This window comes from Daktulosphaira vitifoliae, unplaced genomic scaffold, assembly GCF_025091365.1.
Source record: "Daktulosphaira vitifoliae isolate Bord-2020 unplaced genomic scaffold, ASM2509136v1 Scaffold_2, whole genome shotgun sequence".
Taxonomy (NCBI): domain Eukaryota; kingdom Metazoa; phylum Arthropoda; class Insecta; order Hemiptera; family Phylloxeridae; genus Daktulosphaira; species Daktulosphaira vitifoliae.
Genome location: NW_026099573.1, coordinates 10054079 through 10079785, shown reverse-complemented (window position 1 = coordinate 10079785; position 25707 = coordinate 10054079). Strand labels below are relative to the sequence as shown.

Sequence of the window (25707 nt, the reverse complement as noted above, 5' to 3'; positions counted from 1 at the left end):
CTTGCATAGTTGGTACAAGTTAAACGATATCATAAAAAGTCTGATTCATTTCAGTTTGATTTTGGTTTGAGATTGACGATTTATACAAGTTTTAACCTTATATTTGATTTGAAGTTTGAAGGACGCAGATGTTTTGGAACTTTTTTAACATTTATTAACAAAGTATTTTTTCAGTAAAAATTGTGTATATTTTTGATTTACCAGGCGAATACTCCCAGTAGAAATTTTGAAAGCACTTTTTTCTTTTAATAATATGATTCACTTTATAAACTTGAATTTGGTGTAGGTTTAAGGATTGCAGATGTACCGGATTATTTTAAAAATTCAAAGTAAAGTAATTTATTTTATAAAAATTTAGACTAAAACAATCGCACAGTGTTCCAATGTATTAAAACCTATCCAAACTCCATTCTTAATTTTTTTTTTCAATTTTTGATGACTGATTTTTATTCTACAACAGATGAACAATTTATAAATATTGTTATAATTAATTTTTCATTATTTTTTAACAGCTATATTAAGGCTTGACTATACATACATGGCTTATCAGTTTTATAATGAAAATTGCACAATATTTTCTTAAACATAAACCATCAATTAAACGATGGTTGAGGTTGAATTTATACTAATAATGAATATTCATATATATATATTTATTAACAGCAAAAATGATTACTGTATACTGTATTAAAGTACACCTTAATAATTACAATAAACTGTAACTATAGTTTTTAAAGTTATATTATTTTAAATATAAATTTAAAAATATGTATTTTTATACAAAAAAAACGCTAAAATGCTTTTTTTTTAAAAATGTACTTCAAGCATCTCTGTGGATAGGGGATAGAATACTTAAATAGCCAGCCTCTACCAGTTGTAGGAGGCGACTAACGAGGTTACATCCAGTGTAAAATTTTACCAAAAAGTATGAGGAGTCCTGAATAGGACTTATACGAATTGTGTCCATTTCGGAAATATACGGTGACAACAGGTCAGAGTAAATAAAGTAGTTAGAAATGGAGAAGGCCGAACGAATAAAGTGTTTGATACCAGTCAGACAGCGGTAGCTGTTTTACTAGTCATGTGTACAGGCCTACCCTACGCTTATAGTATCAACGGTGTAGGGACGTCATCATTCAACTCTAAGCTGGACTCGTGTATAAAGGAGAAAGATACAAAATAAGAATAGATACATGGAATAATTGAACATTAACTAGTAGAAGTAGAGAATTAATAGAAGTATTGAAGAGGAGAAAAGTCAATATTTGTTGTGTGCAGGAAACTAAGTGGAAGGGAGAAAGAGCAAAGGAAATAGGCGATAATAATAATAAATAATAATAATAATAGGAAATAATAATAAATTATGGATAATGCATTATAGGGATACGTATGATAAAACTTGTACAAGGATAAAAAGTGTGGGCGGAGTAACAGAAGATTTTAGGTTAAGAATAAAAGTGCACCAAGGTCCTGCTTTAAGTCCTTACTTATTCGTTTATAATGATGGTTGAAATTACTAGAGATATACAAAGATTCCATAGTAAGAAAAAGTAAATAAAACATAATTATTTAATGAACAAATTAGCTTAAATAAAAAAATTCACTTTAAAATTTCTAAGTGTCACAAATTTTGTGTATTATAAAATTACCAAATAGCTCGTTTTGACAGGGAAAAATAGCTTTTTATAGAAAGAAGGGACATTGTAGCGATCTCTAGAGTGTTATTGGAAGCTAAGGCCTTCTATTTTAATTGGTTAATTATATTGGAGACCCTGCGCGTAGGCGTTCCTTAAAAATCTCTACAATAAGTAAATTTTATCCCATAATTAGCAGGTTAGTTTGTATTTGAAATAAAGGAACTCTGTTATGGTGATCTTGTTTCTTCATAATATGTGACATACATGTACAAACAATAATATCATACAATAAGTGATAATATAATATTACATAAGGGTATCCAATCTCAAGTAATTGGGATAAATACAAGAAAAAAGAAGAAGAAGAAAATGTACTTTAAATAATAAGCTCCACTGGGCTCAAAGGTGATCATAGTTTCTGCTTATAGAAAAGGACATGTACTCTATTTTTACATATTTTTTAGCAGCAAATATTAAAAAATCCAGCACAGAGGGGTCGTGGTACAGTGGTAACGTGGCATAGTTGGATCAAGTATAATGATTTCTGATAGTAATTAAAATCACTATAAAAAAAAAAAACGCTTCGATGCAAATCTTTAGATAGTGTTTAATTTAAAAAAAAATGGTGTTTTATTCCAAAAGCTACTTGATCTGCTGGTTCCTTATTAATATCTCGATTAAGATAAAGTATGTCGAATGAAAAAGGGTTTATTAAAAAATATTATTTCTCATAAAAAAATTGTGTGGATCCATAAACTTTTCAATAAGTTATTGCATTATAAAGTTAAATATAATATAAATCATAAAATCGAGAATTTTCACACGAAAATAGCATTCGGTAGCCATTTTCGCAGTGAAGACAAGTCCAGAGGTCAAAATTTTTTTTCAAATTAAATTATATTACATTAGCTTTAATTTAAGATATATATAAAAGTGTCAGACCTTCCGGAACATTTTCAAAAGTTATGTTGAAAAAGTAAATTTTTTGTGAAAAAGTTGTCATTTTAAATCCCCCCCTGTGGGCAGGTTAAGTGTCAGATTTACAAAAAAAATATACCAAATGATAAGTAAAGACATCAAGCATCTATATAAAAAAAATTTATATTGATATGTTCATTTTTGAAAAAGTTAGAGCATTATTAAGTTAAAAATATAAAAAAAAATTATTTTACAAAAATCGTAATTGTTTATTAACTTTGATGTCAACTTTCACCACGAAGACAAGTCCAGAGGTCAAATTTTTTTTTTGCAAATTAAAGTATATTACATTAGCTTTAATTTAAGATATATATAAAAGTGTCAAACCTTCCGGAACAATTTCAAAAGTTAAGTTGAAAAAGTTAATTATTTGTGAAAAAGTTGTCATTTTAAATCCCCCCCTGTGGGCAGGTAAAGGGTCAAATATAAAAAAAATATATCAAATGTTAGGTAAAGACATTATGCATCTATAAAAAAAATATATTGATATAATCATTATTAAAAAATTTATGGCAGTTCTAAGTAAAACAATTTGAAAAAATGTAGAAAATTAGCGATTTTTAAATATGTAATCTTTTTGGGAAGTTTCGCCCATTTATGGGAAACGATGGAAATTTTTTCAATTTTTAAGGGTAATGTCTTCGACTAGATACGATTTGTGATCTTTTGACGTATCGTTGAAAGATATCCGTTCGGTGAGAGCTGAGAAAAAATGGTAACAGACACAAAAAAAAACACATCATAGTAAAACCAATACCTTCTCAGCTTCGCATCGAAGCTAAAATGTATTTCTTATTAAAAAAACATATAGTCAATTTTTATTTACTCTCAAGACTTGTTAAACCATTTCTACAAACTGCTCTTTATAAAAAAATAATAACAATTAAAGATAATCGTCGAGCTAAATAATACTATATATTGAAAGATATAAAAAAAAACGTATACTTTTCTATGACCTTTCATAAAAATATAAAATTTATTTTTAGTTATCTTATATATCCCATTACAGGGGTGTATGTAAGGAAAGCAATAAGGACAATCGCCCTTTTGAACAAGCGCTTTCTATATTATATTAAGGTGATAATTACAAATTTTGCTCTATACCTTTTTTGGCTTCTTAGCCAAAAAATTTTCACTAGCTTACTTAAGTAAAAAGATGTTAATTTGTCACCCCTAAAATAAATGTTTAATTCACCCCTGTCTCATAAAAAAAAATTCTAAAAATTTCCTGGAGTGAATGAATAACTGTTAATTTTAGGTATTTGACATTAAATTTTTTCATCAGTTATATACATTCTGATATGGATAATAATCTGATTACGATTTTTATGTAATATATATGTTAAAAAAATAGTTTATTTAAATGTCCCTGAAGTGAAGGAGAGACAGATTTGAACGTCTCAACTACTCCCACAAATGAAAATATCAAAAACTAATACTAAATTTGAATTCAATGAATTCAAAAACATATAAATTGATATATCACACAAAATATTGGTTGAAATCAATATTTGAAACTCCTCTAACCTTCACAATATGGAGTATATTGAGGAATAGTAATAAAATTTGGATTCAGTTGTCTTGAATACTTATTAGTAGAAGAGTATAAGCTAATTGATTACAGGAATTTTGAAACATAGCACTTGTAAAATTACAAATATATAAATTATTGTTAAATTTAACAAATTTGTATTGAATCGGTTTATACGATAGTGATGCAAATCACTGTCCGTAATCATAAATACTTGTTCCAACTATGCCACGGATCCACTATTGTGCTAAGTTTTTAATATTATAATACACTTTGTTGTGGTTTGGCGCAGAGGATCATTCACTTGCGCTGTTTTCCGGATGGTTTACCATATTAAACAGTGACACACCTTGCCACCATATTGTGCACTTTCAGCCAGAAGTTATAGCAATATAAAGCAAATATTAAAAATAAAAAATCAGCAGTTTTTACAAAGAAATTAGTTTTAACATTGATCATTATTTTAAAATAGAATACAAGTTCCATGGTGAAGTTTTTTCTTTTTTAATTTTATAGTATACTGAAGTTTTTTATTTAATATATATTACAAGATGTTAGACTTTCCAGAACATAATCAATAATTAAAAAAATTAGACAATATCGGAAATCTAGAAAATTTTCAAAAATAATTAATATACATTCAATATTTTTTTAAACTTCTATTGTATTTCAATCATTCACAGTAAAAAAAAACAATAATATTTTGTACACAAAAATTGTAATTATATTCTGAACAAATACCTATTTTCTATAAATAATAATAACTACATCCATATAAAATGATATAAAAACAAATAAAATTGCTGTTTTGTCTAAAAATGTTTTCATTAAAATAAATAATGTGTTATGAATGTATTAAAACTTAACAAATAATGTGTTGTGAGAGATTTTTATTTTCCTTATATCCTTAAGGTACAGAGTACTTATTCAATATGTTTATAGCTACTTTAAAATTACATTTAATTATAAATAAATTTCATCATTAGTTTTACACATATATTTATATTATTACAATTAAGTTATATCACAATACATACGTAACTTAAACATTAACAGAAATATAAACAACAAAATAAGTAAAGGTATAAAATATAATGATAATTATAAAAACTTAATTAAATTATATTATTAATATCTTTAAGTGCACGGTGTAAACTCATTATCCCACCAAACAAAATTGAGCCTAGCACACTCCTAATTCTAAACATAAGTAACGTCTACAAAATTTTCAATTGAAAGGTTACAAATGTAATGTTAAATTATTGCATGCTGTCATTTCCTAATTAACATTAATACGATACAATAGAATTTAAACTCAATACAACTTCTTTCATTGGTATAATAGCAACTATTTTTTTAACCTAAATACGTAAGTAGATGTAGTTTTTTTTATAAACTCTTAAATTATCATAACTTTTTTCTAGAATACGCGATAGAAATGGATGTAACTTTCTTTCAAGGGCAAGTAACTTTTTAAAATAAACTTTGGTCTTGATGGTGAATCACAATGTATAATTTAAAAATTACTTCGATTTTTTTTAAAATCTTAAAGTTAAATACAACTTAACAATCAATCGTCTCAGTTCTTCTAATAAAATATAAAATAAAACTATTGAGTAAAAATATAAATTAAAATAAAATGAAATTGGTAAAAACAAGTATACTTAAACATAAAAGAATAGTAAAAAGAGTGCAGACAGAAATTATATATTGAATGTACGTTTTTTCTATGTGTTTTTAGAACTCTATCCAAGTCACACCTGCAGTGCGATAAACTCATACCCAAATCAAAAGCATATAATTAAAATATACTTATTATGTTTTATCTTTTATCACCACATTTTGAACTGACTTGACTATACACAATATAATATAATATAATATATATATATATATATATATATATATATATATATAAACGCCTACTAGAGCTTAGGAACAATAAAAAAGAAAGAAAGAAACGATCAACAAATATTGCTGAAACACCATTACTGAAGCTGGTTAATTTTCTTTTTAGACTCTTAATTATTTTGTTTGTCTGTTCTAGACGGAGCATATAAATGATTCGCTTAGTAATTTAATACTAGGTTAATCCAGTCTCTGAACTTTGATATTCTGGTGTAAACTCCGGGCTGATTGGGTTCGGCACATCCAATTCCCCAAGAAATTATACCAGCTAGTAGCCATCTTTTGTCGGGTCTTTGTATCACCATGGGACCACCAGAATCACCCTAGTATAATTATTAAAAATAAATAAAATGAACATTTTTAAGACCCTTTTATCACACTTACTTCACAAGAATCAAAACCACCTTTCTTCCAACCAGCACAAATAAATATGTCTGGTATATGTTCTATGTAACCAGCCGCTCGATACATGGTCTCACAAACTGAATTATTTATGACTGGTACTGTTACTTCTTGGAGTACACTCGGTAGAGGACCATCTAAAAAAAAAATTAAACCATTATTCTATAGGACTATTTGATAGAGTTTTGAATGCAAGATAGTCTTATTTAAGTTTATTTTAAGTCAAAGATTCTAATCCAAAGTGAATATAAGGTGATTTTTTACTGTTAGTCACTCAATATCTTTTGAAATAATAATCTTTTTGTAAATTTTATTTGTTTTTGCTTTTGATAGTTACATATGTATCTCCTTTATATGTTTTAAAATATTATTTATCTTCATTCCTCGTGTATCATAGATATGTTAACTTTATTTTTTGAATGGCATTAAACATATTTAACTAGCTTATAAAATAGAAAATAATCAAATTGTAAATCTAATCTATATCTAATCAAAAAATAACTAGCTGATAAAAACTTTTGGAAGATATTCAACATTTTTCACCTAGGTGGAAGGAGGACAGCAGTTAAGGAATAACTAATGATAAAAATAACAGACTCCAGTCTATATTTTAAAATGCTAATAACTTCTTTAGTATTAGACCAAAATTTGTTATTGACCAGTCATTTTCTTAATGAGATAATTTTTTTTTTATATAAATTAGTTTAATGTGTATGTTACCATTTAAAAAATAAAGTTGACACCTCTATAAGATAGAATGGATAGATCTAAAAATTATTTTATAACAGATAAATGGAGATACATGTATAACTTACGAAATTCAAAAGATTTATTATGTTAAGAGAGATTCAGTGGCTGATGTTAAAAGAATCGCCCTGTTTAATGTAATATTATATTGATCATATAATGTTCGTCATTATTACCTTCGTAGAGTCTTCCCCATCCGGTTACGTGGGCGGAAGAGCCTACAAAATTGTAATCGTCTTCTGGCACACAAATAGGTACGATGTTGGGCTGGAATTTCACGGGTTCATGGAATCTCAACAAGGCCAAATCGTATTCGAAGGTTCTTGGGTCGAACTTCGGGTGGGATGCGACTATTTGGACACGCCTCTCTTCATATCCGTAAGGCTCTTCTTCGATGGACAGGTCATGTTCACCTAATCTCAACAATAAGTCACTAGGAGGTACGCTAAAAAATAAAAACAAAATTAGTATGTCTTCGTATTTATTTTAACGTTACGAGAAGTCGTTTACTTTTCAACGCAATGAGCAGCTGTTACAGCCCAGTTTTCGTTGAACAAAGCCGCGCCGCATTTGTGTAGGTAAGTGGACGTTCTCCATTGTCTAAGTGAAATCTGTAATTAATTTTCGGCATAAGTATATATCGAAAAAAAAAACTGGATGAATATTAACAACTTACTTGCCAGGGCCATTTGCCAAAGGTTACTTTTTCACCTCCCACAATTCTTGCACTTGGAAATAGTCTTCTACCACAAACTAATTGGACAAAATAATACAAAAAAAATTACTAGATCTCTTTACAGCATCTAGCAGAAAGAAATAAAATAAAATAAATTACCGTCTTTGTAGTTGGACATGTTAAGTGGAGCGCTTCCAGCCTCGTTGGAGTCCGTCATCGAATCGGTGACTAAGTTGGTTGAAAGTGTAGAAGTAGCTGTCTCTGACGTTGGCAATGTGCTACTAGGCAAGGTGTTAGTGGTGCCATTGTAGTTGTTGCCAGTGTTTAACTCGCTGGAAGTCACTAATAAGTCGATATTAGGTGTGTTTTGAGCTATACTGGGTTTAGACGTAGTCGCAATAGATGTATACGAGGCCATACTACTGCTAATAGTAGTCATATAAGGGCTACTATTTTCCTTTGTCGGCACAGTAGGGACTGTGTTCGGTTCATGAGTTTCCACTGGAACTTTGATCCACGGCGGTACAGTTGAATTTTCAGACGGTTTGGGTGAAGCTAAAAAAAAAAATCATTAGAGTACATTGTAATACAATACTTTATTTTCAATTTTTTATGAAATTTTCTATTTTATTTTTTCAATAATATTTTTTATTATATGACTGTTACATTATTTATATATTATTATTAATCGGAAAAAACCGGTTAAAGAATTATTTAAGACTACGAACCGGATTGCACATCCATAAAATGTGGCGAAACCTCGAAGGGTTAGAGAGTGGTAACCTCCCTCTGATTAGCGATGTTTGAATTTTTTAGTCGTGATAACAATTTTTTTTTGCTCATCTGAGTTTCCTTAAGTAGTAAAAAGTTTTTAGTGAAAAAAAAAACTGGTAATAACGCCCTCGCTCACAATTATTTTCTGGTTGAACCACCACCCATAAAATCTTTATTTTTATCAAAATGGAAATCGATTTTTAAAAAAAAAAACCTTTAATTATTTTTACATAATATATGTATAAATAATAAATTTATTGAAATTTGTATTTTTTTTTTTATACTTAATAAAAAATTGTTTACTAACAGTTAAATTTAGTTCAGTTTGATAAATACTTGAAAACCACAAAAATAAATATCAACTCTTTAAACCCCAGAAATATGAATCCTATAAAACCAAAATCTATTGAAAAAATTATATTTATAAATACTCGTAACATCGATAAAACCAAAAAAAATGTGTTGGTTCGAAATGGTATTTTTTTAATTACTTACTATTTGCAACAGTCGGAAGCGGTTTTGAGCTCTCCGAAGATTCTGCTGTGATTTTATCCACCGTAGTCCAAGTAACCAAAGTAGGAGAAGTTGATGTAACCGTCGAGGGGCCGTTGCTAAACGTTTGGTTCGGACGAGTGGAGTTAACAATATGGTGAACGACCGTCGAGGAGCCTGCGGTCGTAGGCTCAACAGTCGAGTGAACATTACTTGTTGACGCTGAAAACGGAGCTGGAGGGTCCGTGGTGGGCTTATTAGAAGTAGGTTTGGGTTTGCCCGTTACTGGTTTAGTTTTGCTTGGCGTTGACGAAGCTACCGTGAACAGTGGCGTGGGCGACGTATATTTGTTGTTTATGGGTCCTGCGGTAGACGACGGCTTCACCGACGGCTTGGTCGTGGAGAACGTGGTCATGACCGTAGACGAATTCAAAGGTCGCATTGACGTAACGCCTGTGTAAGTACTGGTGGGCTTCAGACCATCTTGGGTCGACGCTACCGGAGTTTGAGGTGTGCTTGACGGGACGTTGGTCGATCCCGGAACAGAAAACTGTACGGTCGGCTTGGCCGTGTGAGAAGGTTTAGGTTTTGTCGTATTTGGAGGCGGCGGTTTGAACGAGCTGGGTTTGGGCGGCGAAGCTGACGTCGTAGGCTTTGCCGTAGAAAACGTCGAAGGATACGACGATGGTTTAGTCGATTGCGAAGAGGTTTGCGCTGGGTACGTGGACGGTGCGGCTGTAGCGCCGGTGGATAACGTGGTCGGTGGTTTGGTCAGACCATTGACGGCCGGTTGATCGGTGTACTGGTTCCTAGGCGTTGTGGTACTGATCGAAGACGACTGCAAGGTAAATTGCGACGTGGGTTTATACGAAGTCGGCGCCGTTGCCGAACTCGTCTGAACTCTGTCGGTGTTGGCCTGTCCAAATTTTACACCGTTACTCGTGACCGCGGACCCTATTTCGTTGTCCAAGTTGTTCAAATAGTTGTCGGGCTCGTTTACTTCGATTTCGGTACTTTCTTGTATTTTACAACAACTACCGAAATAGAAGCGATCGATACACGTACCCAAATGAGTCCCGTTCGCTTTCGCACAAGAATAAGCGAACATACAAATTCCCGTTTCGCCCGATCTCCGGCTGACACATGGCAACTGTCTGATATTGCGCCCAAAGTCTAAAATAAGATAATTACTCATTACCATAAGTGTAAAAAAATCTAAAAATCCTTCAACAGAATCGCTCAACAAATATTTTAACAATAATATGGGTATTTTGGTAAGTATAGACCCAAACCAAGTTCAAACGCACTCGCAAGCCAAAAAATGTGGTCTTACAATTGCAACGAAGATATATTTGGATGTTTAGTTTAATATATTTCCTAAAGCCTCACAACACTATTCGGAGGTAATGCAATTACCTTCGGTAATACTGTTTTAACCAATAACGGTTTTTATTTATTTTTACCTATGCATCAATTAAATAACAGTTGGAATTACATTAACGGTTAATGTTTTTATGAAATCAAGTACCGTGAAAAACTAATCCAGAATTTTTTGTATCGTCGCGATAATTTTTATGATGTCGAAGTACCACTTAAAATAAGACGATTGTAAAAAAGGCGTTTGTGCTTTTGAGAAATTTATTCCGGTTTATTAAATATTAAAACAACATTCCGATTTCGGTCCCTCGTTAAGATTTAAATATTTAATGTTTGTATTTTTAAATATTTACAGTATAATTTTTAAAAGTCTATTATTTTACGCAAAGAAGGTTTATTAATTTTTAGAAATTAATTTAAGTTTATAGATTAACACATTTTTTCAGATTTATTTTCAACACACAAAATAATTACATTATCAAAATCCATTAAGTGTACGAAATAATAATATAAACGGCGTTATCCTTGAATAAGTCACTGGCAATATTCAAAGTGATTGACTTTTAAAATGATTCAAAATGTGTTAGTAATCGACCATAAGACCTTGGGCAGACTGATTAATGAACTTGTTCCGCTGAACAAAGAAATGTGATCTAACAATTTTAAATAAAAAACTTGTGCTTTGTAGATCACATAAATGGAAAAGTCATTGACTCTCAACTTTGTTGAAAACCAAATTTTTATTTAAAACGTTTGTAATTTCTTATATAATTTGAATTCTAAAACCGTTGATTTTAATTTACCACCGCGGAGGTAAATTATCAGATATTCACTGTACGTCCATAATCTTGCACACTCACTAAATTTTTTTAGCACATGACAACAGTTCATTCTTCATTACTATTATTTTTCTCGTATGTTTTTTACCGATGTAAGAGATATGCATAGTTAAAAAGTAAATGTCCAAAACATTTTATGGCCAATGCACCAGCAATAACATAAAATATACTGGTACTCTCCTTCCACTCACGGTTATGGAGGCCTACACCTAAATCTAGCAGACAATGCGCCATGGTAGTAGTCTGGGAAGTTTGTAGGTCAGTAGATTGAGCGTGTGTGTGTATGATTCGATTAACAGTTATCTCGTCTTGGATATTGTGACCACAAAAAAACCCGTACCAGTAAAAGTATACGGTGGTAAAACAAGTTTTTTTTTTAATGTATGCGCTAATGTTTGTGCTTGTGCATTGTTCGCGTACTTTGTATGTGTAGTTTTGTTTATTAAACGTGATATTATGTTTTACTACACAGCAAAAGTAAAAAACAAAACCAAAATTTTATTATAAATGCATGACAGACATGAAGCTGATGTTCCACTTTGTCGTATTTCCAATTATAATAAGTGTTACTTATATCCTTTGCAAATCTCGTTTATCAATGCAAATACGAGTCAAGGTCGCCGCGTCCAACACAATAGGTCTATAGTTCATTTTTGTAATTAATAGAAAAGTAGATACTGTAATGAAATAAAAACGGCACACTTTCGCCGACATAATATCTGGGCTCCGATTGATTGTCAAAGCTTTTTACTACTACCTATTTTCTTTTGTAACTACTGTGCTTTTCATTACACCAGACCAGTGTCGTTTTTATCTCGATAAAATCATGTCAAGTTCGTGTCAGGCAAAGATTCGTATTGTGTCAATTAAAACCCTTCAAGTGATAAATGAAAAAAAAAGTAATACACATACTAACCTGCGGATAGTGCTGCTGGACTGTCTCCCCACGTAGGTGAGGCTCGCACGTGCAAACTTTTACTGAGAAGTAATCCGGTTACGCAGGTCATGAATACCAGGATTCTCTCATACGATGACTTCATTGGTGACCAAATTCCATGTCTCTTCATTCTGTAAACACAAACAGTTATTCAAGTTAATAATTGTCACACCAATGGCCAATCGCGGTGTACCCACGCATATATGTAAACATTTTTTTTCTCATAGATTAAATTCAAAACACCAGTCTAATTGTATAGACCTCGAATATAAATCCTATACATTTATCAATATAGCGAATTCCAGTCAAAGTATTTATCTTACAAGAATATACGTTTCACAGTATGGACAATTATTGTTAGGTACACAGATGTTGATCGTTTGGTGACAATAGAATTATAGAATTCAAATGTCGATCTTATAAATATTCGGTTTATGAGACCATTTCGACGGCGTCCACTAAGTGCAGCTAGTCATAATTATCGCACAAATATAACAAAAATAGTTATCGATTGTCATCAAATAGACGGAGTTAGATAGGAGTTAGTATGAAGGTTCGCGGCTATCGCACCGGATGATCTTTCGGTCAACAGAAGAATTCGATTAATAACGTCGGTGAAGTAATTGACCGTAGCTATCGCGGTTGTTCTGTAAGTGTGGTTTCAAACAAACAGTTTTTTTTCCGAAAAACCTTAATTTATGTGGGTAAGTATTGTAAAAAAGAATTTTACAATGCCCGCACGAGATATTCAACAGGATAAAACTAATGGGTCTCCTACGGTAGATAGTCTATAATGTTCAACAATAAAAATTGTACAAAATTATCTCTCGGATCTAAGTATATTGATCATTGGGTGTCATCAAAAGAGCCGATAGAATACAGACACTATATACATGCAACTAGGATTATGAAAAAACTGTTTTGAAAACAAAAGTCTTGTTTTCAACCGACAATTTTTAGTTTTACTTTATTGTAATACCCAACTGAAGTTTCAGTACACAACATCAGACGTGAAACTTTTATAGCCGATCTTTTGAAATAGAAATTATTAACTTGATTTTATATGCTCACCGATTTCAATTCGGAAAACGGTGTTTTTACCATTAAGTTTTCGCTCGCCGAGCGAAAACCATTTTACTACCAGAGCTTTTGATTAGTAGTGTTTACTATTTCTGTAGAAAATATATTCTATTTATTGGCACTCTACGACCATTAGCCAATATGATGCCGGTAGCGGTTAGTTCTCATAGTTAAGACTCAGATTACAGATACGCGAATTTCTTTTGTTAAAGATGTCGAGCAGCGGTGTGTCGTGGACTACTTAGTGGCGCTATGCAGTCGACCGGGTGGCGTGTACAGTCGTATAGCGTTTAATAGGTACTTGTGTACTAACGTTACAAGATATAAAAAAATAAAGGAATGAAAAAGAAGCAAAGTACATACGATATACAATACCATAAAATCAACTGCACTGCCGGCGTGGCTATTTGGACAAAAAAAACTCAATCGACCATATCTTCATAGCATTTACTCAAGTCTTGGATGAGTAAATACTAGTTCATACTACCGAGGAACTGTAAATGTTTCGACTCGTGAACTGACCCGTGCAAATTGCGGTCTCGTACAAAAATAATATTATTTACACGTGTAACAATAGTGTACAGCTGATCAATTTGTCTGATTTAAATTTGAATCGATTTGAGAATTCTCGAATAAAGGTCACGGCAATCTAAAAATGCATAGAATGAGGTCGTTTCTTTCGATAGAAAAAAATTGCAATGATCATTTTATAATCGATGGTTTATTTTATTTTTAATTAGACCTACCTCAAATAGACGGAAGAGAAGAAGAAGGTATACTTTTTTTAAATACGTAAATGATAAATTTTACATAAAAAAATCACAAAACAAAATCTATTGCTCTTTTGAATTCAATACTCCGTTGCTGCATGTTTGAATGTCTACAGTGTATCGATAATATGAAACGCCGAATAAAGTCTTCATTAAGATGAACAGTAAACCCTCTCCCACACATGTTAAACGTGGTCTCGGAGCGACACCGTCTTCTAGGACCTTCGCCTTTCTCCGGAAATCCCAAAGAAAGAGGGCACATTTCAACGGATCGAAGACGACCGTTCTTGACACGGTTTCGAATAGAACTTTTACTGACGGAAAAACAAACACTACATAATATTCTAATTTTACACCGTGTGTTTAACCCGGTGATTAGTCGTTTTTAATAACAACGAAAATAAATAGCTACACACGATGACACACACCGTTTAGAAATGTGAAAGTTCCAATGTCTCCACCGGAGCACAATACATTATGTATTCCGGTCCATAACAAATGTAACTGTACGAACTATGGCCGTGTCTATGTGTGTGGGTCAATACGACGCATGAATAGCTCATGTAATTTACAATGTTTCCACATTATACACACACGTACTCGATCTGCGGGTTACTCAGTACACCGAATGTTTTATGGATGAGAGGATTAATGGTAGGTATTTCTTGAAAAATGTTAACGATATTTTTGGCATAGTTTGAATAAAATTTGTTGCATCTCTTTAAACCGACATTATTAATGCGTCGTATTTCGTGTAACCGCAAGTGTGACTATTTGGTCGCAAACCTGTCGATGAGTCGCTGATAATCATAGCAAGTCGTCTATAGTGTTTTGATTGACATTGATACAATAGCCCACATTTTGTGACGATAAGGATACTTATCGGTATGCAGAATTGCCAGTACAGTGTTCTAGACCCGCATCTTCTTAAAAATATTCCCAAACTTATGAAGGCATTCGACGCTTCGAACTCTATTGGCTACCGGTCGGTAACAGTTATCTATTATTTTGCAACCAGCCGTCCGTGATGTACCGAGTCATTAATGAGAAACCCGAATGTTTTAATAGCCCTCTTTTTCTAACAAGCTAACCCAAGTCTAACACGAGAAAATTTGCTGCCGATTATTTCCGTTTTTTCTCACCCTGCACACAAATAATTATTATAGTTGTTTTAACTACAGCCAACAATGTATATATAGGTCGAGTTGAATCTTTTTGAATTCACGTTAACTACACCAGTCCTAGATGGAAATTACATGCAAATGTGTATGACTACAACCGCACTTAGAGTTAAAATAACTATCCATTTTTTTCACGTGTAACATCAAATCCGAAAAGATATGAATCAATGTATATGATTAAGTTGCAAAAAAATACATCTTATATACGTTTGTATAAGCACTTCCATAGAAAAAAAAACCATCTACCCGTTTATATTGAGTGTAACCGATACTGGTTATTAAGGAGTAGCTCGAGAATTACATTTACCGTAATTTTCCGTCATAATTAAACGTTTGTAGAAATCAATAATTATTAATGTGTATACATTATCTCACAAATCGATGACAATCTATACATTTTTTTTTAATTATAAAAATATTACTTCAAGAACGGACATCAAAAATATAATAATTAATCGACTAGAGGATGTAATTTAAATGATAAACATCACTCGGGCATTTTTTTTTTTTATTGCACTTTAACTATGAGAACCTTCATAAAAGTAAACAAAACCGGTCTAAGATCGTCCGGCAAAAAAAACAGCGCTTTCGTTGTCTTCCCACACGTAAATATATAGTCATTGCATACGCAGCAAAAGTAAATTCGAACATAACAATACACATGTTAGGTTAGTCATGCGAGAAAGTAAAAAAATTCAATTTATCATCGCGATCGAAGCATAGAACACATTTTAAATGAACAAATTTGAACAATACACGATTTTTACAAATCATTTGTAATTAATATTCAACTTTTTTCACTGCTTTATTTCAAAACGTATGCCAACACAATTCTCAAATAAAAGTTATCGTTTATCTCTATTTGTTTTAATTTTTAAATATCATTGTAATTTACAATGTTTTCATACAGAAGATACTCTCATTTAGTTATTGAAATCAATCTCTATAATCTATATAATCTCTTAACACTTTAGAAACTATAACTCAACAAAGTTCACTTTTTTTCATACTGACTGATATTGACTATTGACATAACTAAAACAATGGAATTATATTTTATTTGTCTCAATGAAGTTTTAATTTCTAATCGTCGGATTAAACATTCAACGAGATGACTGGAACGCTGTCATCTCTAGGGTCTCTTTTGAACAATTTTTTTAAATGACAATGAAAATATCGAACCGTGTCCATCAAAAACAGTCGAATCAGTTCAAATTTAAACATTGGCGTCGATGTGGAAGCGTTCAGGGTAATTGCATATAAAAGAGACTTTAACGCGCGTCAATAAAATGACTGTTATGACCTCAGCGCACGCTGGGGGTACTATTGAATGAACCAAAAACTTCTTCGGGTCACCGAGTATTATAATATTTAAACTGTGTAATGCAAACAATAGGACCGGTATTTAATCGCGAGAGAAGGAGAAACAACTCGTCTCATCGTCTCTGAAACGACCGACGTTTTCGTTTTTAATGGGATGATGTGTTTCCGTATTGTGTATCGACTGAACGACTTTCTTCGATTTGCATAAGTATGTGTATATATAGATATATTACCACATAACATAGCTGACAGTTATGACGCCAGGCCGGATCTCGAGATTCCTCATCGATGATTAAAGACGTGGAGAAAGAGGATATGCGCGGACATTACTCGACAATGGGTTACGAAACAAACCCGGCACGTGTTTGTAGGTCAACGATGTCAACGCAGTTTTATTTGAGTCGACTTGGCTTTAAAAATACTTTTTATCCTCTTGGTCTTAATATTGTGCTTCTAAACGTCTTAAATTTAACAACAAGTTCAACAGTATAATAATAAAAATTAGATAAAATTGACAATAGCACTACATTACATTAGATATGCAAATCTTTTGACAGTGACTTTGTCCAAGTCGTACACTCCGACATAAACAGTGTAGAATAATTTATCGCTGTTAATAATCGGGTCAGCGAATGCGCTAATGATCGCAAGTAAAGGGAATGCGATTCAGTGAAAGTTGCGGGTGACATTGTTTAAAGCTCTTTCGCCTCACTGGGGATTTGATTGTCATTAAAACCGGACAATTAAATTTTAATTGCGCGCCGTAACGCGATTCCGGGCGAGTGTCGACAATAATAATCTTGCTGTCTATCGCTTATTACCTGTTAATTAAAAAAAAATCGACACGAATAATCGTGAAGACAACAGAGTCAAAATATCATTGAACTTGTCACCCGGATGTTGAACATGGTGCACAAAAGAAATTTATCCCAGTCATCGACTGCCTTCGGGACCCGTTGAAACAATAACGTTTTATAACACTCGTAGTATTTTAATTGTTCGCCAATACGCAACTCAAGTCGGACACACGCGTATTTTGTTTATGCGCCGCTAACTATTAGAAGAAAAAAAACGCATAATTGGAAAAACGACCGTGTTGAGTTTTTTAACGATTAATAAAAGTATCGCAGCTGAAAATCGACAAAACGTTGTTTGACAACCGTTTTTCGCGAAATCTCAACAGACAAACGCATACGTTTTCTTCGCATTGACACTGTGCGCGTTCATATGGTTTACACATAAACTGTCCTGACCCGTAAGAGTCAGAAACGTCCGCGGTCAATGCTATTGACTTTCTGTCGAAACACTGCGCGACTTTACACAGACTGTATGCGATTTGAATGAATTAGCGTCGATCAAAGATTACACCGAAAACAAACACAAACGCACAAAAGGTTGTGTCCGTATAGTAGTGTACCATTTGTTATATTACACTTTATACAGACAACTCGCGGTAAAGACTTCTTACATCCGGTGGGGATAAATGTTGAAGTAAACTCAATAGGTCCCAACCGCCGTTTACTAGGAACGACCGGTACGGACAGTGGAACCGTTGAACAACCAGATTTGTTCAGAGCAGGCCAAGGTTAACGGTAGTGCGGTAGGCTTCTCTAGAACATCCGTTTGTCACTATGTCCGCACAACAGACTTTACGCAGAAAGTTTCTCACAAATGGGTTTCCGATTGACGACTGTTGACGGGATGCCATTTGAGAGCGCAACACAAATGAACGCCGTAGGAACACATTTCTCGTGTGTTGTGGAAAATACGGATGACGAAATCCGCCGGTCGGGACGGGACGACGAGGTGCAGGCGAAGGTGTCAGGAACGAGAATCTCTGAAGTCGAGTGCGTGCGTGCATGTGTGTTCGTGCGACTGATTGCACGGCGCGTATGAATCATAACGGTACACGCCGAAAAGAAATCTCAATGACCTTGTGCCGTTGGGTCGTGCCCGCCGTCGCGGTCATCCCGCGGAGCGCGGCCGCCGTATGTATGCGGCGTACACGTCATGCGTTGTTAATACACCGCCGCCGCCGCGCGTACGCACTACAGTCGCCGCCGCCGCCGCCATGTACCAACAGCAGCGCGCCGAAGAGGGAGCGACAAACAACACGACGAAATACCGTAAGCGTACGAGTTACGCACGTGGGCACCGAAGCGTTTGAGAGGAGGGACGCGAGTCGGGCGGCACTCCCGAATATTTTTGCCCGGTGTTTTTGCGTTCGATTCTGCCGTGTGTACACCGCCGGCAATCGTACCTGTCGGATAGGCGTGTATATACGAACGCAACGGTGTACACTAAATGGGGTTCTCCAGCCGTGTACTTCTCTCATCTAGCAGTCGTCGTCACTAGGGACGGCGGCGTGCAGTAATAACGGACACTGGCATAACGGTGTTACGCGTAATCCTGTTTGACTAGATTCCCAAACGTCAAACGATTTGATTTTTTTATGTATTATACAACACGCGCCGTATCATCGCGTCGACTTTGAGTTCAGAAAGTAAATTCGATTTGCTGGTTACGAATTTTTTTTTGTATACACCACGCGGGTTCGAGCCAACTGCTCGAGAGTGCATTTCGAGGGGGGGCGGGCTGATCGATTTCTTCGTAGTCCGCAGAAACAGAAACGAGAAAAAGACCGATTTTTTCCCTTTTTTCGTCGAGTCGCCATCCCTTTTTTTTGTGTTTTACGTCACTGTACCCGACCCGACCGATGGTGGCGGTGACGAACCGGCTGTATTTTAAATAGAGAAAATTATCTCCGGTAAAAACGAAAAGAGCTTATCTAATGTCAATTTAGATGTGTCGTTTTTGGATTACCGTCTGCCTTCTCCGGGCAATAAAAAATCATTTAACCGCATTCGTTAAAACAACATACTCTTCCGAGGACAATAACTCGCTTAAATGTTTTCGTCGTCGAACCGTTTATGAATATTTTGCGCCGCCGGTCGCAAAAAACGATTTTCAACCGAATATCATTCGTATAGAATACTGCTTTGCGCACTTTACGGGTTTGAACGGGCCTGAAAACGATTTGCTGTACTCGTACGACCCGACGCCTCGTGAAAACAGAAAAACATTTCTGAATCGAAACGGACGACTAAATTGCTATTATTTGTATTGTTGTAACGAGTTACACGGACTGCTGGCGCCGTNCCTCGTGAAAACAGAAAAACATTTCTGAATCGAAACGGACGACTAAATTGCTATTATTTGTATTGTTGTAACGAGTTACACGACCGCTGGCGCCATATTTTTTAGCTGTACGAAACGTCTCAATAGAGTGTTAATAACTCCTGAGAGGTTAGATACACGGAAGTTCTTTTATGGATAGTGTAATTAGGATATGTGTGTGTTTGAGCGAGTCAAATTTAATATGTGCGTCTATCCACTCCTCGGACGCGACTCATTAATATTCTTGCGCAAAAAAATCTCGGATACAGGTTTTCAAACGGTCCGAAATCTTATTTACAAGTTCATTAGCGTGTGGGCAAATGAAAAAAAAAAAAATAACACGCTTATATTTAAAAATAGAAAAATGTCGCGTAAAATACAATAATCGACACGAACGATATAGTCCATGTGGTTACGATTCGAAGAGCTTCGGTTTGCATCGATTGGCCACNTATTTTTTAGCTGTACGAAACGTCTCAATAGAGTGTTAATAACTCCTGAGAGGTTAGATACACGGAAGTTCTTTTATGGATAGTGTAATTAGGATATGTGTGTGTTTGAGCGAGTCAAATTTAATATGTGCGTCTATCCACTCCTCGGACGCGACTCATTAATATTCTTGCGCAAAAAAATCTCGGATACAGGTTTTCAAACGGTCCGAAATCTTATTTACAAGTTCATTAGCGTGTGGGCAAATGAAAAAAAAAAAATAACACGCTTATATTTAAAAATAGAAAAATGTCGCGTAAAATACAATAATCGACACGAACAATATAGTCCATGTGGTTACGATTCGAAGAGCTTCGGTTTGCATCGATTGGCAACCAATAGAGTCGGATTGCTTTTAGTATCTAAATATTTTCACGGCCGATTGCAATGTCGGTAAAACGCCATAATGGCAAACAGCTAGTTTTTAGTCGATTGGTATTACTATTTTTTGTCAATAACGAGGTGTACATGGACGGCGTGACGAATTCCACTTGTCGTTTACCCAACCGACGTTAACGGATTGTTTTTATTCCATTTCTACTGTGAATTGACTTATAGGCGAGTGATATAAATCAATTAAACGACACGACTGGAGACGACGAAGGTATTCACCAGCGGTGTAAATAAAACGTGTAAAGTCATCGGCCGACTGAACTCTATGCTATTTAGTGTAAATCGCCGTCTCACCGGTTTCTACTCAATTAGTTTAATTACTACAACGACTCCGAAAAACATTTGACAAAAGACACCGTTCAGTAACCCTGAACCACATTAAAATTCGTGCGAAATCGTCAACTTTCAGCAGATAGTCATCAGAAGGTCTTGTTTTTTATTATTCGCAACGCAGACACCAAACACGGTTCGCAAACAATTAGACGGAACTATTGAAATTCGAGATTTTCTGTAATAACAACAGTTGGTCGGGCAACACGCAACGATGGTATTTTTTAACCAAACGTTACCGTTACGAGAGATTGAACGAAAACGGTCACGAGATGATCCGTTTTTTACAGGAGCCAACTGCTGTGCGTGTACCGAATGGTCGGCGCGGTATTCTCAACAAATGAGCTCTTTCTAGTCGATCGGTTCGATTGTCTATTTACGTTCTGACGTTTGAAATCGATTTCAATCTCTTCCGAGTCGCACAAATAACGACATGCCAAGCGAGACTAACTACCGGACCTGTCTCGGAAATGTTAATAATTATTATTATTGTTATAATTATAATCTCGACTTGAAAATAAGAGCCAAGAATAGAAGATCCGCAGTCGTGTTCGTTCCTATGTCGAGTAGTGCAAGAAACCCATCACGACGAATGGGTCATTCACTTGCAGTCCGAACAACAATAACAGTAATTCATTGCTCCGCTACCGCCGAAACTTTGCGTTCGTTTGTACGAATTTGTCTTTAGGAGATCTACAAATTGACCCTAACAAAACGACGATAGTCACTAGCCCCCTGACTACCCCAAACGAACTGCGTTTTAAAAACGTGTGGGCAAAAGTAAAAACCGGATTGCCCTCGACAGAAATAATGACACAGTTCGAAAANACGTTCGTTTGTACGAATTTGTCTTTAGGAGATCTACAAATTGACCCTAACAAAACGACGATAGTCACTAGCCCCCTGTGACTACGCCAAACGAACTGCGTTTTAAAAACGTGTGGGCAAAAGTAAAAACCGGATTGCCCTCGACAGAAATAATGACACAGTTCGAAAAGGGAAAATTGTACTAAAAGAAAATGTTTAATTCCATGGCACTTCTTGATGACAAATTAATTTTTCGCAATACTNAAGGGAAAATTGTACTAAAAGAAAATGTTTAATTCCATGGCACTTCTTGATGACAAATTAATTTTTCGCAATACTCTCTTGCACAAACTACTATACTTATTTGGATGGAATTTTACTGGCATAAAAATCTAGGTTTTTTATCCACGTCGGAGTGAAAACTGTTAGGTGTATTTTTACCGATATAAATTATATTGTAAACGAATCTGACCTGTATGGATTTGACGATGAACTTCGCGGTATTTAGCCGGTGGTCGTTGCACGCGTTCTATCTGATACGGTTTATGTTCCTAGAGTTTTTTTTTTTTCTTTCTTTCTTGCAGTTATTTTTTGTACTGTTCAATAGCAACCGGCGACTATAGCGGAAATCGGGAAACGCGTTAACTCTTTCTCACTTGTAATTGGACAAAGTCGTTGTTGTTGTCGCCTAATCCGCATGATGCGATTTACTAAACGAACGGCTAAATTATTTTCTTGGCACTTTGCACGTTGATCGAATTAGTAGTATTAGCCGTTTGTGTGGTATGCGAAAGGGAACTCTGAAACCCAAACAAAAATGGCTTCAAGTGATTTGGTGTAGAGCGATAGAGAATATTACTACAAGACAACTTATTCAATGAAATAACCGATTTACGTTTAATATTTCCATTCCCACACTAACCACACCTTATATTAAAATATTACAAAAAAATCGTGTAGTTTAAATTTCGATTTTTAAGTTATACAGACGTACACACCGTCAAATCCAAATAAATCACATTGGAATTTTACTTTCAAAACTATGCTGAATTCACAAAAATATTTATTTGGCCAACTCGATTGAATACTTTATATTTACGAATAATTGAGGCACAACAAAAAAGGCAGTCACAAAAACTAAATTTTTCAGAGAAATAAAAAAAAACGCCGTTTGTGTAAATTTAAATAATTCACGACAAACGTTTTTTTTTCAACATATATCCAATATTATACTAAAATTTTATATTTAAATTAGTTTTATGTATTAGTATTTACTCTTTTTCTCGAAAAAAAAAAAACGAAATTTTTCACTTCATAGCTTTTCTATCTGAACGCCTTAATTGTTTTGAAAATTTTGTATTATTAAAATAACTACACAGTTTGTATGACTTAATTCCGTATTTTTACAGTATCCTATTATTAAACAGAAGAGAATATTTTATAAAAAGACACAAATTGAAAGATAAAATTTGGTTGAAATTGATCTGAGATATAAAATCCAAAATGGTTTTGGATAATGTCGAAGAATATGTTTAAATGAAACAGACAGTATAACCAAATCTTAAGTAAAATGATAAATTTATGTAGAACACGTCGTTTAAGTAGCTGTAACAAATCTAAGGATTTTAAATTTACAAATTTAAAAAATAATATTAGACAGATCAAAAAACCAATTTAATTTGTTTTCAAAAGTTACGAGTTTGTCGTAAAATTTTAATCGTCAACATACTAAGTATTTTTATTGAAAAAAAAATACGTTATTTTATAAATTCAGTACTCACCTTTGTTTTACTTTGTCGAGGAAAATTCCTTTTCTTTAGTATTCAACACGTCGATAGCAAATAAAAATAAAATATTTAACCGATTAACTTCAAACAAGAAAACAGTTAATTATTAGTGTTAAACGAGAGGATTGCTAAAAAAAATGTTATAAGAGCGAATATTAATGATCGAGTTGACTATGTGAAAAGTTAAGTTAAAAAAACAAAACATAAAAATGATTATTACTAATGAACTATTGATTTTATTGGCGACAGAGTGAATCAATGACCCGCTGTTCCGGACGGACCGGCGGCAATAGAGACGCTAAAACGCGCTACGTCCACACGGCAAGAGCATTGACAGGAAGCGGCGTTGTCGTCGTCGTCGTCGCTTTTTTACGTGTGTGGCTTGTGCGCTTGTACGATGACCGGTCGAGTCCGGAAGATGGCATTAGGCTCTTCTCCTCCACCACCAAAGAAGTCCGACGCTGTAGTGGACTCAGCAGCAATACTCTACAGATATGTACGTACACGTCGTGCTCTGGCCGACCGAAAGCCAGCTGATCGACTGCCACCACCACGATCAAGGTTGGCGGCACACAACATTTAAGCGAACCCGCTCAGCAATGGCAGTACGTACAAATAAATATATAAATAATACACTAGTCTGCGCGCACGAATAATGTAGTGGCGCAGTTGTTGTGTCGATGTGGCCGTGGCCGTCGTTTGCAATTATATTGCGTGTACTGTTCTTTTGGACTGTCTCTCTTTGAGGCCGAGCAGGGCCAGGGGGAATGAATTTTTCACACGGCACTCGGCGACAAAAACGTTTTCGGGTCCCTGGAATTGGCCACCGCTAAAAAAAAAAAATTTTAATTACAAACGGATAATATGCCAGTAATGCGTTCACTAAAATCAACGGTTGTTTTCAGATCATCGACTCGGGTACGCGGTAAAAGTGTACTTAGTCACGGTCGCGGATCGTCTCAACCGTTTTGTGACGTTCGTTTACGGCAGAGTTGGACTTGACGTGCCTAATGACCACCGACGGACAAGGACGCGGTTGGGTTGCGCGTGACACGAGGTGTGCTGCACTTTGAAATTCGTCAATAGCCTTTACGGCCGGTGACGACATTCCTTTGCAACACTTTCTGTGCGTTATATGTCGTCGTCGTGCACGCGGCGGATCACGACGGTGGAAAAAAACAAATCACTCACAAATACATGTATTTATGCACTTGCGTACAATCGTTTTTGTACTTAACCGATCATAATCGGTCTTTGTCCGTTTGTGCAATGGATACAACAAAACGATATGTGCCGTCTAAAATAATAGATATCCGTATAATAGAACGAGGTACTGTTGGACAACAATGAAACATGTCGGATCCTATTGTTCATCGATTTCATTCCAACTTGAACGGTATTTAAGTTTTTAATTGACTTTTATATAATACCAATAGTTGATTGTTTTTATTGACGTTTTTTTGCTATCAAATTTAATCAACATGTTTCGACTGAGAGCTCGAGTTCGAAAACTCGACAAATTTTGTTTTAAATGGCGATTTTATAATTAAAATTTATTTTTGAATTCGTATGAAAATAAAGCCGAATGAATTCGCACACGTACAACAATATAAATAATGACTAGTTGAGGGTGTGATTTTTTATTTTAGAACATTTTACGTAATATTAACTTCGGATTTTGCTTAACAATACTTCGACAAATCGTATCTAGTTGAAGCAATCAGTGCCATAATCTGGGAAAATTCCACTCAATATACTATAAGATCTACGTTTGCTACAGTGTTCTAAGATACTGAATTCCATTCTATATTTCTATTTTCCAAAGTTTATCTTAAGAGAAAATAGATTTACAGAGGTAAGAAGAATCGCGAAAATTATTTCCGGGAAAGATACACTAACATTGCTAGAACTTGGCCTGGCGCACTATAATGCGCTTAAATCATATCATTTAAAAATGTTGCATAGTCCATTTCTATAAATATTAAAACATTTTTAAAGAATGTAAGTAGTGAAATTTAAATTATTGTACCTCAATAACTACTTCTCTTAAAATTGTAATTGATTCATCAAAA

General features: G+C 34.3%; 1 protein-coding gene across 2 annotated transcripts; it reads right to left on the bottom strand.

The window, feature by feature from the left end:
* Nucleotides 1-6053: 6053 nt before the first annotated feature.
* Nucleotides 6054-24100, bottom strand: LOC126897328 (serine proteinase stubble). 2 transcript variants are annotated; one of them, XM_050670852.1, is made up of 10 exons: nt 23630-24100; nt 22321-22648; nt 12278-12429; nt 9149-10318; nt 8039-8434; nt 7880-7956; nt 7714-7814; nt 7380-7648; nt 6439-6593; nt 6054-6377 (listed from the first exon to the last, which is right to left on the bottom strand). In XM_050670852.1, the coding sequence occupies exons 3-10, from the start codon at nt 12426-12428 to the stop codon at nt 6216-6218; spliced, it is 2481 nt and encodes an 826-aa protein (XP_050526809.1). In that variant the 5' UTR covers nt 12429; nt 22321-22648; nt 23630-24100; the 3' UTR covers nt 6054-6215. The 2 variants fall into 2 exon arrangements, with proteins under 2 accessions (XP_050526809.1, XP_050526808.1); XM_050670851.1 differs by lacking the exon at nt 22321-22648 and having other exon boundaries at nt 23630-24099.
* Between the last annotated feature and the right edge of the window lie 1607 nt (nt 24101-25707).

What these genes read in the sequence shown, in the direction of transcription:
- LOC126897328 (XM_050670852.1), bottom strand. Translation starts at nt 12,428, where the DNA reads ATGAAGAGACATGGAATTTGGTCACCAATGAAGTCATCGTATGAGAGA. An exon ending in TCCAGCAGCACTATCCGCAG is followed by an intron (nt 10,319 to 12,277) that starts GTTAGTATGTGT and finishes ATCTTATTTTAG; the next exon opens with ACTTTGGGCGCAATATCAGA. An exon ending in GCTGCTCATTGCGTTGAAAA is followed by an intron (nt 7,649 to 7,713) that starts GTAAACGACTTC and finishes TTTATTTTTTAG; the next exon opens with CGTACCTCCTAGTGACTTAT.